This window comes from Desmodus rotundus, chromosome 1, assembly GCF_022682495.2.
Source record: "Desmodus rotundus isolate HL8 chromosome 1, HLdesRot8A.1, whole genome shotgun sequence".
NCBI lineage: Eukaryota > Metazoa > Chordata > Mammalia > Chiroptera > Phyllostomidae > Desmodus > Desmodus rotundus.
The window spans coordinates 146,296,843-146,312,649 of NC_071387.1; the positions used below are offsets into that span (position 1 = coordinate 146,296,843).

The following is a 15,807-nucleotide window of genomic DNA, read 5'->3' on the forward strand; positions in this document are numbered from 1 at the left end:
GCTGCTATTCTAACTTGTACCCTTTTCCACATGTATGATTTTTAACAGCTCAGTGATGCTGTGGTGGTAGCCAGCATCACATTAATTGGTAATTCTGAGTCCAGTTCTAAAAAGTTAGTGCTTGACAGCCTATAGCATATATTAGAGAGTACAAATCTAGTCAGTCAGAAAAAGTGTGTGAAACAAGAGGACCTGCAGGAGGACACAGGTTCAAGGCTAACCTCAGGCTGGCCTGTACGCACAGGAGGTTTTGGTGAGCTAGAATAGGATTTGAATAACCTTCAGGGAGAACTGTGTGTGCAGCAAAGGCATAATTTTTGTTTTGTAACTACTTTTCTGTCTTTTACAAAGTAGGGCCCAGTCTCTAAGCACTAGGGAGTTTGGAAGCCTCGGTGAAAAGTGGTGATTGTATTATTTCTTGTCAAACAGGACATTTTTTGGGTAAATAGAAAATAAATAGAAAATAACTGCTATGAGTTTAGTGTCACCTACTATCGGGAAACAACAAAAATGTGCGTATGTCTCCCCGCCCACATACACAATAAAACACCCTCAGCAATGCTATGACTATGCTCTAATTAAACTCAGTGCAAAAATTCAGTCATCAGATAACTCATTCCCCCTTTGGCCTCTAGAAACGAACTGTAGCTCTGTTTGCTCCATCTAGAAATAGGTGCAGCTGTAAACAGTGAAAATGATGAAATTTTTCACTTTAAGTAGTTTCATGGATGAGACATACTCCTAGTTTTATGTATTTGCAAATGACTTAAAAGTTTTTGGAACCTTATGACTTTCAAAAGTCATTTGTAAAAGTTTGAGGGTTTTGTTTTTTTTTTTGGTAGTCTTGATGTCTCTTTCGTCAGTTCACTTAAAACACAAGATAGTACCCTAACCTCTTGAGACATTTAAGATGATAGAATTAACTGCATGATAATTTTTACGGGCCAAGGGAAAACTATAGAAGGGAACAGGCAACTATGGAGGTTCTTAATTCACGCTACTGACACAGGCAGTCCCGCTCAGATCAGGTGACTGGGGGGTATTTTTCCATTTGAAATGGTATCTCTATCAGGGGTCCCCAACCAGACAGGGCTTCACAGCAGCTGGTGAGCCTGTGAAGCTTGGTTGGCATTACCACCTGACCTGAGCTCAGCACTCCTGTCCCCTGCCCTTTCATGGAAACATTGTCTTCCAGGAAACCACGTCCCTGGTGCAGAAAAGGTTGGGGACCACTGATCTATATAGAGCTAGGAGACTGTCAGATGCTTTTTTTCTTTAGAGTAGTAAAATCCTTACTAGCCACGTCCTAACGGTTTTTAAGAAAAAGCCTAGTCTCTAATTTGGAGCCTTTCTGGAGAAGTAGTAACGAGGCTGTAATTCCGAGTTCTCTGTAAAGCACTGCTGCGGGCTCAGAGGAAAGACTAGTAAGAAGTACCCGCGTTTCAAAGGAGAATTAAGCAGTTAGGTTCAACTTGGCACTTCATTTTATGACAGACCTAACATTTCCAGTTTCAGGCAGCATGGACATTAACTTCAGACACCCGACATGCCAGCAGATGGCAACAATGAGACATCTAGTATACCTCTGGTGTCAGGGCATGATAAGTGTCAACTGTCCAGTGAAATAGATACTTATCATAAGTAGGTTTTGGTGAAAGTCTCAAATAACATCTTACCACTCAGGAGTCCATCAGTTTTGGTGGCTGGAGCACTTGGGGCTTGGCAGAACATCAGATAACAGTGGGTAGGCCCACACGCTGATGGCAAGCCAGTGACAGAAGTCTCTTCTGATTTTTGCCTCAACTCAGTGGTGGGAAAGATACTGCAAGAGAACTGTGAGGTGGGTCCTTTCTTCCCATACCCATTGCTCTACGGGCCAAACACTGAACTCTGAATAGAGAAGGTAATTACCTGAAAGAGGAAACTGGAAGAAAACAAATATGAAGGTCTAAAGATTTTTTAAACCTCATGCAAATTAGAACTAAGAACATCGTTTTACCCCTCACAGAGATATTGGTGTAAACCATTTTGTATTCAGAAAGGGAATAGTTCAGGTTACAAAAAAGGAAGACTACCCAGCACCGGTAGTCACCCAACAGTGTGGTGTCTTCTGGGCTCCGCAGTTAGCACAGCCCAGTGCCTGTTCACCTTCAGCAAGGATTTTATCTTAGGGGGGTCTTTGAGAAATACAAGGAAAGGAAATCAACTATTTAATAATAGCTTTTTTTTATTCTGCACATTTATTAAAGTAACAGTTTTACTGGGGAAATAGTTTTTACCCGATCACCACATATTTAAAAAGTATTACGTTGACGTATAAACTCAAAATGAGTCCAGGCAGCTTCAGTAACACCAGGGCTCCTAATGGAAGAGCGAAGCCTTGGTCTGGAGGGGCTCCAGGACCCTACAAGGGTGGCCTCTCTGTTCTAACTCTGGGCAAGCACGACAGGGCAGCAGACAGGCTGTGATTCCTGCGTCTGCCACACTGTTCATTTGCAAGAGAGAAAGCCATGGCTGCATTCCACCTTGCACGCACGCAGATCCCAGTTAGCTTGGAGGAGGACGTTTCCCTAGGCAAGCTGGGAAAATTGTGATTTTTGTCTGTTAAACCATTTTTGGACATACTTTTAAGCCAAAACATTTTCCTTGTGATGAAATTTTACCCAAAGAGTAAAAACTGATTTTAAGAAATCACAAACAAGAACCAACTCTAACTGAATGATAGATGCACAACACAGGGACCAGCGGGCACCTTCTCAGTGATCAGAGCACCTGAGAGCTGGCTCCTGCAGACTGACACCAGGTGACTGAAGATCTGGCAGCCTCACTGCCTACCTGAGAAAGTTGACTGCTCTGGGGATGAGACTGTGCCCTCCAAGGTGGTAGCTCTGTCCTCCGCCAGAGTGCAGAAGGCAGAGGAATGGGATTCATGCTCCCTGAAAACAGACATTTAGCTGTGGACATGGGGACGCTGATGCAATGACCTGGCCATAAACAAAACTTTGTGAACCGTGGCATTGGGATGCATTTCTCATAGGGCACTTGGGTGGGTTTTCAGGTGCCACAGAGTAAATAACAAGTGGTCCTTTAAGATGTCTCAGTGTGGGGCAACTACTGAAGAAAGACGGGGAGCAGTGACAGTGGAAGAGGAATAATGAGTCTGAGGTGGAAGCCCTTCCTGAAAGAAATCAGGTACTTTGGTCCTACCCAGTGTTGTCAGCATTTTGCTTGAAATTTAACCTGTTTAAGCACCGTATACTAACGATCACCAAGTCTGGGGGAGAAAAGGAGGCCTTCATGACCATTCCCTCACCCCCTGCCCTTCATCACAGCAGGAGCGAAGTCTTGAACTGGTGGTTCAGTAACAGTCTCTGAAATAGGTGGAATCAGCCTGCAAAGTAGTCACTACTTGAGTAACTACAAGAGAAAGTAGTAACTTTCTCTTGCCCTTGGAGAAAGAGGCATTTCCAGAGCTACATATATACTCCTGTGGGCGAACTCTGGTTCATGCAAACCACAATTATAGAGTGCCCAGGGGTCCTGGGTGGGGGTAAGGGGGAAGTACTAAAAATGCTCCTCTGTCCTTGAAGAAATTCCAGATAAAATTTTAGTTCCAATACACCCATCAGCCCAGCTCCTAGCCTTGGCTGTTCATAAGGCCTCACCAGGCGGGGCAGGCCCAAAATCAGAGGAGAGCACCCTCCCGGGCCCTGCCTCCGTGGTGGGAGCTGAAGGCAGTCTCATTCCCCCACAGGGAGCTGTTCGGGCACAGCCCGGGGCTTCCTCGCCCCGTAACTTCCTATCTAGGATTGTGACACCCATGTTCCACCTGCTGTGTGACAGCCTGGGTCTCAGAGTCGGTCAGTGGGACTTAAACACCAAATCCACCTTACAGTGAGCAAATCTAGATACGAAGACATATACACACCCCTGTGTGCATCAGAGTTTTCCCTCTGAAGGAGGACAGAGGAGAGAGAAGGTCACTGTCTACCAAATGGAGGAAAAGAGTGGAAAATCCTAAAAAACAAACGCCCGGGACACTGCTAATGTACTACCTCTAGAGCAGAAAAGGTGGGACAGGGACAAAGCCAGCGCAGGAAGCAGAAGCCCAGCTTGCTGAGCACGTGCACAGAGCAGGTATTTACATGCTGTCCGTGGGTCTGCGGGACCCAGTCCGCACGGCATCGCCAGGGACGCTCACCCCCAGGGCTAGTCCATGGCACTGCACCGTCCGGGTGCTGACCTACCTGCCAACCTTCTTTAATTCTCCCAACAGGTACTCTGTCCCCAGGGCCCTTTTCTCTTCTGTGACCTGCTACAGTTGAGCTTCCACGGGCAGAGCTTTGGGGCCCGAGTGCCAACTAAAGTGAAGTTTCATTGGTGTGTGGCCTCGAGTTCTCCTCCTCCAGCAAAGCTATTCTCTGCTTGAGCATCCTCACTTGGGTCTCGTGTCTCTCCACCATGGCCATCATCTGAGACTCCAGCTTCTTCAGTTTGTTTTGATGCTTCTTCTTTGCTTTCTCATAGGCAGCCACCAGGTTGCTATGGGGGGACAGAAGGAAATGAGATGCAAGATTCCCCCGAGGCAGCACTGAGACACACTGGCCTGTCCGGTGGGCAGCCAGTTCCAGCAAGCACCATTCTGGAGAAGCAGAGGTCACTCAGTAGGAACCTGAAGTCAAATGGTTAGTGTTTCAGCTCTCACAGTGCTTTATCTATGAGCTTAACCACGACTAGTCAGCTGACTGCTGGGGGCTTGTCACTGACTCGTTAGGATGGTTTAAACCAACCATCCGAACTAGCCACATGCAAAACCGGCAGAAAGGCAGCTGGATTCCAGAAATCTGTCCTTTAAATACAAATACTGTGTCTGTCATTCCATGCTTGCCTGCAACAGATGGTCAAGGGTAAGATACAGGAAGGGGTTTCTCCCGCACTTTAGTCTGAGTGACCTCACTGAGGATGAGGGTGGAGGGGCTGCGGCTATCTCCCTTCATTCATTGGACCAGTGGGACTCTGAGCACACAGGCTTATCCGAAGCTGACACCGGCCCAACCCAGAATCTAGGCCTCAGAGCTGTACCCCCGGGGAGGGGGCAGGGATGAGCCCAGGGCTAGGTAAGTCCTGACACCCTCTCTGGTCCCACACGGCATCCCACACCGCCCCCCCCCCCCACACACACACCTTCTGTGTGCATTCAGGTTCTTCAAGTGTGGCCTGAAGACAGACCCCTGAGGTGTCTGAAAGCCCCTTCAGGGGAGGCCTGTGAGGTCCTGTATTTTCTACCTACAGTCTGTGAAGCTGGCTTTCTTACCTGTTTCAGAGCAATATATTTGCCAGTAGAAGCAATTGTGAGAATCCAGCTGTCTTCTATTAAACCAGACATTGAATAAAGCAATTTTTTAAAAAGCCAGACATTATAGAGATTTGCAAAATTGTAAAAAAGAGTGCCGCTTTTTTTGTAAAATAAGTAATTAAAAAAAATAAAGGTCATTTTAATTACATGTAGTTACTGTTTTTTATTAAACGAATTAAGAAAAACTTTAAAAAAATTGTTTCTAAAATGAAGTGTCAATAGATAAATAATTATAAGAACAAAGCTCTATGAGGTCCTCAGGTTTTTATGCATATAAAGGGGTCCTGAACCCACAAAGTACCACTGGCCACGTACACGTGGGGTTTTACCTGTTGGCTCTCTTTAGGTCATTAACAAACTCTGCAGATTGCTGGTGTCGGACTTCACTGCTCTTGGTGAGTCGTTCCAAGGCACTCACCAGCTCTTGAACCCTGGCTTTCAACTTCTTTTCTCTGCATCGAGGAGAGACAGACAGCATGCCATGAGTGACCTGAGGTGATGATGAGGTGGCTGCCACCCGAAGTGTGCGCCTTGCCAAGTCAAAGGCAGGCACAGAGAGGAAACACTGGAGGGCGCAGGAGCTCCCTTTCCCGAGGCGGAGGCAGGAGGCCTCACCTCTGCACTCCTGAGGCCCATCTGAGTCTGCTCCCGTCAATATTAAGGGCCTTTAGAGATCTAAGGTTTAAGGCACAAAGGAACAGCACAGGCAGGATGTCTTCCAGATGGAGAAACTGAGCTAACCTAGAAGTCCCTTCTGTGGGCGTGCCAGATGCTCCTCAGCCAGCGCAGCTCCATCACAGAACCTTGTTGCAGCCCCACACCCTTTTTCTCCAGGCATCCCCAGCATCTCCTGAACCACTCGGGGACTCACGGACAAAGCCACCGCCCTTGTCCAAGGGCAGTCTGCCTCAGACAACTCCCTGCTCTGCTCACTGAAATCAACATGGTCCTCCTTGCAAAGCAAACACAAAAAGAGGAAGTAGAATCAACAGTATTGTCCTTTTAAAGGTCCTTGTTTCCCTTTAAAGTACTGAAGTTATATTTGCACTTTCATTTGACTCCTCCCCACTCCACGGCTGCAAGTTCTGTGGGCTCTTTACTGCCGTAGCAGTAACCCAAGTTAACTGACGAGGAGTCAGTTATGGGAGGTTTCTAGTGTCCATTCAGCTAATTGTCTCCCTCTGATTCCCACAGGAATACAAGACCCCGGGCAGGGAGACATTAACGGCCACCTTGCCTCCCTGTGCGCAGCGTCACTGCATCATATCACAGGCGTCACAGCGCCATCTTCCCTGATCTGGTCCGAGCGTTTGAGCTCAGCAGACTCCCCCACAGGCCTGTAGGCTCCAGGGTCACAAGGATCTTGTTGGTTTGGTCCCCGATGTATTCCCCGTGCTGAGTGCTATGCCTGGGTGACAGCTTCTCAGTGATGGCAGTTAACACAGCTTTGGAACAACTCACTGAGAGTATCTGTTCCTTGGAGCATAGTAAGAAACCAGAATTTATAGAAGAAATTCCTTGTATGAGGAATGTAAGTTAGCATGATTGTGTTGGAAAGCAGTTTGGCAGGATCTGGCAAAATGAACATGCCCCTTGACTAAGCAACTTGATTTCTAGGAATTTTTCTTTATAAATAGTGTAGATGATGAGATTACGGTTGCATTCACTGTAGCTTTGGGAATAACAGCTCAGAGTGGGAAGCAACCAGGGTGAGGTATATCTCTACCACTCTGCAACGTAACAAATGTAGATCGAAATGCACTTGACTTGGTGTCTGATAAACTGTCAAGTGGAAAGGGTGAGTTCTGTTGGATGATGCCATTTTTGCAAAAACAACAAAAAAATCTAGTGTACTAACAATAGACCAGAAGGCTAAACACCACTCAGCAAAGGTTAACTCACAGAAGAGGGATGACCAGGCGGCTTTCATTTTCTATTGGGTTGGCCAAAAAGTTCCTTTAGTTTTTTTCCCTACGTTTGGCTCTAGTAGCACTTAGTTGTCTTTAATGTCATTCAAAGCAATTTTGTTAGATTGTACTGTGACAGCCGTCATATCAGTGTGCATTAAAAAAACATCAAAATTGGAGAATTTTTGTGCAGCCATTTTAATACTGAAGATGGGAGAACATACGCAACATTGTCAGCATATTATGCTTTCATTATTTCAAGAAAGGTAAAACCACTGAAACACAAAAAAGACTTGTGCAGTGTATGGAGAAGGTGCTGTGACTGAACGTGTCAAAACTGGTTTGCAGAGTTTCTTGGTACTACTGACATTTTGGCCCAACAATTCTTTGCTGTGGGGCTGTCTTACGCATTGGAAGATGTTTAGCAGCACCCCTGGCCTCTACCCACTAGAAGCCAATAGTGGGAAACAGCTGACATAATCAAAACATCCAAATTAATAAAGTTTTTATAGATAAGTTATAAATATAAACAATTGTGTGACATTTTTAAACTTAGCCTGCTTTTGTAAACTGTGAGGTCTGTGCTCCCAACAGGAGGGGCTGGGAGGGTGACCGGGCGAGGACTCTGCCAATGGTTCAGAGGCTGGTTCTCCCTTCCTGGCTTTTCAAGTATCTACATCTTTCGTGTTTCTGCCTCCAGCTCCTGTTAGTGCAAGTCAAGCTTTCCAAACAGCAATAAAGGAATTGCAAAACAAAAATCCTGACCTGCTTTTGTGAGTGAGGCTGAAGGGGGAAAATCTTTTAAAGTGAAGCCTGACAACTAGCCCAAGTCCCATCACTGCTCATTCTTCAGGGAACCCTCCCTCCAACGGGGGAGTGCGTCCCACCAGCTGAGGATGGGGGCTTCCTGTTGGGCCCCAGCAGCCACCCCAAAATTTGGCTGCATTTCCTACAGGAGCCTGAGAGTGTCACCATTTCCTGCCCGAAGTGAGCTGGGAAAGATTCATCCCTTCCCTTTGGCTAAAAAAACATGGGAGGGTTATTCCTCCTACATTTTGTTACTGTTTTGAGTCTTTTTTCATTCTGAAGTTGATTAATAGTGCAAAGGGAAAAAATATTGTGACGAGAATTAAAAATGTCACCATGAACTCAATAAATTCACAACAACAAAAAAACTGCCCAGAGCAATACCATTATTCTCCACCCCAATTACATCCATACCCCTCCGTTCCACCCTGCAGATGACGGAGAATATGGAACTCCCAGAGCCCTGCCCCCCAAACCAAGGGTTTCCCTAGCCCCCAGGACCCTGAGAGACCGGAGCACACTGCCCAGGCCTGGCTGGCTCTCTCAGAGGACAGAGCCCAGGAAGGCAGGTGGGGCCTCACAGACCTGCAGACCCAGTCCCTGCTCCAACCCCACACACTCAGAGCACCGAGGACTTGGGCCTGGACCAACTTAGGCCCACAGTTTCTTCACTAGATTCTCTCCATCCCCATTTATTTTTCTAAATAACACGCTAAAAGTCCAAATCCTTCTCTCCAGGCCTTGTCTTGGATCTCTGGGCTTACTTGACATCTCTACTTAGGCATCTTCAACTTGACATGTCTGAGGCTGGCCTTCTGGGATGGTCTCCCAAATCCACTCCTCCTCCCTTGTCAGCAAAGGGCAACGCCATTGGCCCTCATCACTCCTCTCTTCCCCTTGAGCAGTTCAAGAGCGAATCACACCTACCAAAGTTCCACTTCTGCCAGCGCCCACAGGGCCGTCTCTCCTCACCTCCCCATGGTGTCTGCTGCACCTCTGCCTCCTCTAGTTAGGTTTTCACCGACAGAGCGTCCAGAAGCTTTTACTATGGCAAGTTGGTTCACGTTACTGCCCTTCAGCGCCTTCCGCCTGCAGCTGGAATAAAGTCGGTGGTTTCCCTGGGCCTCTAAGGCCCTGCTCGACCTGCCCCCTGCCTACCCAGGTTTGGGCATTGCCCCCTCTCACCTTCCAGCATGCTGGAATCCCATCAGCACACACTAAGCTTTTTCCTCTGCTTGGGGGGTACTTCCTCCAAACAGCTACTTTTCCTCCTCATCTTACCTGAAAGGTCACCTCCTCCAAGAAGCCCACCCGTCTGAACAAATGGCTCAGTTGTAACATCACAGCACCTTGTCATTTCCTCCAAATTATGCATTGCAATCTACATGTAATTTTTTGGAAAAAAAAGTCTCCATGGTGACTATATCATGACCCTACTTATTTCCTTCATTGTAAACATCAGTCCATCACTAATTATTTTTTAGAAAACCCAGGTAGTGTGAAACAGCTATCTCTTAAGTCCTTTTTGAGGATAAAGTTATTTAATTGTTATAAATATTGTCCAGGTGAGCCCACACGAGCAGGCTCCGGTCACACTCATCTGTAGGCAAAGGTCCGGCAGCAAGTGGGGTCTAGCAGAGAAGGCGGAAGCCCCCCGATTTCTCACTGACTTGCTCTGTGACCCTAGGAAACCACTCAGCCTTGCTGTGCCTTTCCCACCCCCCCTCACGTGGAGACCACCTCCTGTCCCCAAGAACATGGCAGAGACGAACAGTCCGCCCATCCCAGCTGTGCTGAGGTCCCCAGGGCAGGCTGCATCTCACACATCTAAGTACCAAGAAGAGTCATTTCTGAAAATTCTCTCTCTAACTGCACAGTTACACTTCACTTCTTTGATATAAAGATCATCCAGTTAAATTTTACCAGGACCCAGAGCAGGAGAGGGACCTGAGGTGAAGAAGGTTTTGCAGCACGCAGCCTGTGGGGACAAGAGCCGAAACAAGGCCCCCTGGTAAGGAGCACTTCCTGTGCAAGACTGGAAACCGCGTCTTCCAGATGCAGTTTGATGGCAAACCCGGGAGCCAATAAACCACAATGAACCTTCGCGGAGGTGGAGGGACTGAAATCGGCGCAGATGGGAGGTAGGTGGTGAACGTACGTTTGCGCGCAGTCCGGGCTGCGTTCCAAATGGGGCGCTGGAGAAGACACAGTGAGAGGGCAGGGTGGGGTGCAAGGGCTGCCCGAACTGATGCCAGCGAGGCTGGGAGGCCAGGCTGGGACAGGGCGGGAACCTTAGAACCAGTGACTGGAAGGCCACAGGCATCTTCTTTGGGGCTGGCTAGTTCTCTGCAAGAAAAGACCACGGTTTAGCCTCTTCCCCTCCCTGCTCTGTACCTGCTGTCTTGAATCTGGATGCCTGGGCCCATGGATTCCTTTTCTAAGGAAGAAATATTTCTGAAAATGCGGGCAGTTTCCCTCAGTTGACTTCAACTAGCTCGATGATTTACTATCTCCAAAGATGTTAGTTTCCACTTGGTTTTTAAAAATAAAAACATTCCCAGCCTCAGGTGTTTATATTACATATCCTCATAAAATGATTCTTCCAGGGTTTAAGCTACAGTTACAGTGTAATTATATTATTGCCCTTTTCCCCGTGGCCCTGTGGGGTCTTTCTGGGATCCATGTATCTGGCTCTTGATTAGAAATCCATGCTAACCAACTCAAGGCTGGTTATTGGAAATCCACTGTGATGGACAGAGCAAATGAAATCTCTCTGTGTTGAGTCAGCAGAACCTGCGTCCTCCCTGTGCCAGCAAAGGCCTCTGAGGTTTGGGGAATTGGAAGAACGCCGGGGCTCAGGGCACAGACACGCCACCCCAACGGCTCCCATTGGGAGGCAGGCGTCGGCCTGCATCCCCTGCTCCTGGCACTGTTGGGTCATTGGGATTCATGGACGGCATCTTACAGAGATGCCTCTCTTCCCACCTCAAACCAAGCAATTACAATTTAACCACGTGACTAGAGGTGCAGGCGGTATAAAAGCAGAGCAGCTACAAGTTGGAAGCAAAGAGCAAAAGTGACGGGAAGAGAGGAAGGCAATGAAGATCCCACGAGACAGCCTTCCATCCACTGTCAGCCTGGAGGCCGCACCCAACCTAAGCAGCCAGCTGAATCAAGAGGGTGGACTGGGCACGTGCTGTAGCCTTCCCTGGTACCCCGAACCCCAGAAGTGCTAGGAAATGTGTTTATTTATCCTCATCTGAGGATACATATTTATTGATTTCAAACAGAGAGGAAGGGGGATGCTGAGAGAGAGGGAGGGAGATGGAAACATCAATGTGAGAAAGAAACAGATTGGTTGCTTCCATTCACGCCCCGAGTGGGTATGGAACCCACAACCTAGGTACGTGTCCTGATGGGGAATTAAACCCAAGACCTTTTGGTGTGTGGGATGACACTCCAACCAACTGAGCCACCCAGCCAGGGCGGGAAATGTGTTTTTTAAAAATCCCTGAATGTGTCACAAAGCAAGGAGTGTTCCTTCTATACCAGAAATGATGAGCGCTCATAGAAAAGGCCAAGATTTTTATTCTTCCCGAGAAAGGAAACCACAACTCAGAATGCAAACAGAAGGGTGAGAAGAAACGGCCTCACAGGGGCTCAGGGAGGGCTGCTGGCCCCAGGACAGCAGGGGACCAGAGGCTTGGGCCAGGTCTGCAGCCTAAGGAGCTGGTGTAGGCCAGACAGGAGGAAGAGGCAGCCCAGAAGGGGAGCACATGAGCCACACCAGGAAAGAGTCACAAAACTCAATTCTGAAAGGAATTTGATGTGTGGACACAGCATCAACACGGCAGACAAAATAACATTTTAGAATCATTATAATAAATATCCTCAGGGAGAGTAAGAGGATATCATACCACTAAAGATATGACAGATTTAATCACCAAAGTAAAAAACTCAGCTATAAGTCTAACACCACAACAGATACAACTAAAGAAAAAACTAGTGCCCTGGCCGGATGGTCCAGCTGGTTGGAGTGTCATCCCTACACCAAAAGGCTGCAGGTTCAATCCCAGGTCAGGGCACATACCTGGGTTGCAGGTTTGATCCCAGGTGGAGGTGTGTACAGGAGGCAACTGATCAATGTTTCTCTCTTATATCGATGTTTCTGTCTCTCCTTTCCTTCCCCTCTCTAAAAAAAAAAATCCATGAACATATTCTCAGGTGAGGATTAAGAACATAAATAAATTAGTGAGCTGGACAACGGAGCTGAAGAAACTCTCAGAACTGCACTTCCCTACAGGGCAGCCACAGCTGCCTGCGCTCCTGAGCTCCCGAAACGGTGGCTGTTCGAATTTGTGATGTGTCACAAATGTAAAATGTGTCCCAGATTTTGAAAACTTGGTACGACTGCTACTACTAATCTCATTAAAATATCTTTTAAAAATACTGATTAGATGTTGAAATAATATTTTGGATACATTGGGTATATAAAACACCTTATTACCGTGGATTTCACCTGCTTCTTTTGACTTTGTAATCTGACTACTAGAAGTCCAGAATCACACACGTGGCTTGCATTACATTTCTACTGGACGGCGCCTCTCTAGACACAGGGCAAGAGTATGGCGGGTGAGGATGTGGAAGGCGGATCCAGATGGGTCAGCAACTTTTTTTCCTTGGAGAAGAGGAAGAAGAGAGGGGAAGAAACACAGACAATAGAGGAAAATGCCCAGAACTGAATGCATACACGAGGCTTCCTGACTGGGAAGAGCTGGCGAGGCCTACGGAAGTATTCCCACTGAAGCTGGAAACAAGGTCAAGATGCCTGGTTCGATCGTCACCATTTAACATTGTCCTGAAGGGTCTGGCCAGCGCAACACCACAAAAAAGCACAGAAAGGGACATTTTCTGTTTGCCGATGAAATGACCACCTCTACACTCTCCCATCGCTCCCCTTCTGAAAGGTCTGGCGCCAACAGGACTTCTCCATGTCTGGCCAACAAGGACTGGACAAAAGTAGGACCCATCCTCAAAGAGATGAGAGATTTCGTCACCAAAATACAAAACTCAACATGTACGCCAGACACAATGGATACAGCTGAAGCCCCTTCCTGGAGAGCCTGAAGTGACCCAGGAGCACGGCATGAGCAGCCAAGGGAACTCAGAATAAAGCTGTCGCTCCCAGAACAAATCACTTGTCGGGGTTCCGGGCAGGGTGCTTACCGACGGATGGCACTCGCGAACTCTGCAGCCAGCTCACTGTCGCTGTACGTGGTCCTCAGTTCAGCCAGGGACAGAGCTGGGGAAGCAGCGTCAGCACAGTCCTGAGAACGGCAGATACATGTGGGTTAGACCTGAAGCCAAGGGGGGATGACAGCTGCAGTGCTGCCCGGGGCGTCCGAGCCCTCGGCAGGCTGGCCTGCGGGCTCCGAGCACTCCCTGGGCGCCAGGCCCTGGCCTGAGTGGTCACACATGTCCTCCCATTTAATCATCATGACGATACTCTGAGGCAGCGACTACTGTGATCCCCATTTGGCCAAGGAGAAAAGTAAGGCACAGAAGTGACCTTGCCCCAAGTCATCTGCCAGGACCTGGTAGAACGAGGATGAAACCTGGGTCGGCTGGCGATAGACCAGGGCTCTGCACCATGAGTCAGCCTCTCCTAATTCATGAGAGACAAGTGGGAGACACAGGATCCTCAACCCAGCCCCTCCTCCTTGGGAGAAAACCAGCCTTGTCTACACTTAGGTACAGTGTAGCCTCTAGAAAACTCAGACAGGAGGAGGAAAACAGAAACGCAACCTCCCCCCACCCCTTCTCAGAGTGTCAGGGGGTATGCGCTTGCAAGATGACATCACCTAACAGCCCCCTCTCCGAGGTGCCTGCTGTGAAATCCGGGGCTGCCTCCCTCTGCCTCAAGTGGCTGACTGCTTCACCTTGCTGACGGCAGAAATGCCGAAAGAAGTCGAAGAGGCAACAGAAGGAGGGGAGGAGGGCCTGTTAGCCAAACTGGGGTTAAACCCTGATTCTGTTATTGAGTAGCTCTGAGACCTTTCACTTCTTCTCAACCTCATTTTCCTCACGCAGATGGGGTAACGATGCCTTCCTGGGGCTCTGTGTGGTCAGCACAGAAGTGACCCACAAATGATGGCTGCTGTGTGGATCAGGACAGACACAGCAGGTGGCACTGGCGTCAGACTGTGGGACCATGGCACAGACGCTCGCCCGGGAGGAGGATGGCCTATGGAAATGACCTCACTGTGACACAGAGAGAGTTTGTAAATGCAGGTTTGGTTTCTTTACACTCAAATGCCAGTCTTTTAGGTACCTAGCGTGGCCTGCAGCTCCTATGCAATAAGGGAGGGGAAGCACAGGGCGTTGAGTGGTGGGGACTGGGCAGGAAGTGAGGCCCGAGCCCCTCTGGCCCTACCTTGCCGGACTTGTCTTTGCCGCCGCTGCTGGTGGAGCTGAGGGACCGCATGCGCTGCTCCTTGTGCTCCTCCACCTCGGACTTCAGGTGCTCGATGTGCACCAGGTAGGCCTGCTCCTGGGCCTCCCGGGTGCTCAGCTTTAGCTCCAAGGCCTTCTTCTCTTTCTCCAGTAGGTAGAGCTGGGCCTTCAGCTCAGCCATCTCCTCCTACGGAGACAGAGCAAATGAGGCTCAGCATGTAAGAGCCTGGCCGGGCGCAGGAAGGCAGGCGAGTGGAAGGGGTCTGGGCTGTAACTAGGGACCTGCAGCAGAGCTACCCCCTCGCAGCTGGGGATGAGGTGGTGGGAGGAGGCGTGACAGCTGTTCTCCACACAAGTGAAGGACTGATGTGGAGACAGAGACCCGCGCTGTGTCACTCTGTTGGACCAGGACTGAGGTTAATGCATGGAAGATACAGGCAAGCAGATTTCGGTGTACGACAAGGAAAAACTTTCTGACAACTGGAATCCCCCCACCCCACAAAGCGCACAAGTCATTGTTGGAAACCAGTCTTCCAGTGTGCAGAGGCTAAGCTTCATCTGTCAGAGAGGCAATAAAGGAGGGTCACCCCCACAAGGTTGGGCTGACTAGGTCCCTTCCAATCCCACTTCCTTTTCCATCTTCCACGGCACCAATGCACATGTCTAGTGGCCCCTGATGGTGGCCTCGGTGCTCTGTACTGGAGTCAGACAGGAAGGGAGCCCCCGCAGCAACGACCACACCCCTGCTCTTGTCTGCTTTTGGGACCCCAATTAAATCAACAGAAGCAGAGTCCTTTACAGGTGACTGATTGGCAACTTCTCAGAGTGTCTTAGAGAATTCAGAGTAGAGGTTTTCGTGGAGACCAGTAGTGACTGCGAAATCAGACAGGGGCCCGGTAACAATGTGACCACCAGTATGTTCATACAAAGTCAGTCATTTAACCCGCCCCACCTCAGGCAGGCACTACGAGTATCTCCATTCGTGGATGGAAGAACGAGGCGTGCAGGGGGAAGTCCATCTGCTCACAATTACTGGGTGAGCTGTGGGGCCAGAGTTTGAACCCAGGCCACCTGGCTCAGAGCCCAAGCTACCAGCCACTAAGTTACACGCCCCCCACAACCTGTTTTACCAGAAGCCTATGCATGACGCTCATCCCTCCGCCTCTAGTGGAGGGGGAGCCCTCACACCTGACCCCCGGGTCATCTCGATGGTCTCACTTAAGAGGCGTCTTCATAATGCTGAGTCGCTGCCCTGAGAGGGGTTTGCCATGGCCACTGATTCTA

The 15,807-nt window shown here is 48.9% G+C and overlaps 1 protein-coding gene across 4 annotated transcripts in view; it reads right to left on the reverse strand.

Annotated features, from left to right (window-relative positions):
• Positions 1-821: 821 nt before the first annotated feature.
• The window catches only part of MCC (MCC regulator of WNT signaling pathway), a 393,316-nt gene continuing 378,330 nt past the window's right edge, over positions 822-15,807 (reverse strand). For all 4 annotated transcript variants that reach the window (XM_024563292.3, XM_024563290.3, XM_024563289.4 and 1 more), the window contains 4 exons: positions 14,504-14,710; positions 13,297-13,397; positions 5,686-5,808; positions 822-4,542 (listed from right to left, as the gene is read on the reverse strand). In XM_024563292.3, the coding sequence (XP_024419060.2) occupies positions 4,362-4,542; positions 5,686-5,808; positions 13,297-13,397; positions 14,504-14,710 (612 nt within the window). In that variant the 3' untranslated portion in view covers positions 822-4,361. The remainder of the gene's footprint in view (positions 4,543-5,685; positions 5,809-13,296; positions 13,398-14,503; positions 14,711-15,807) is intronic.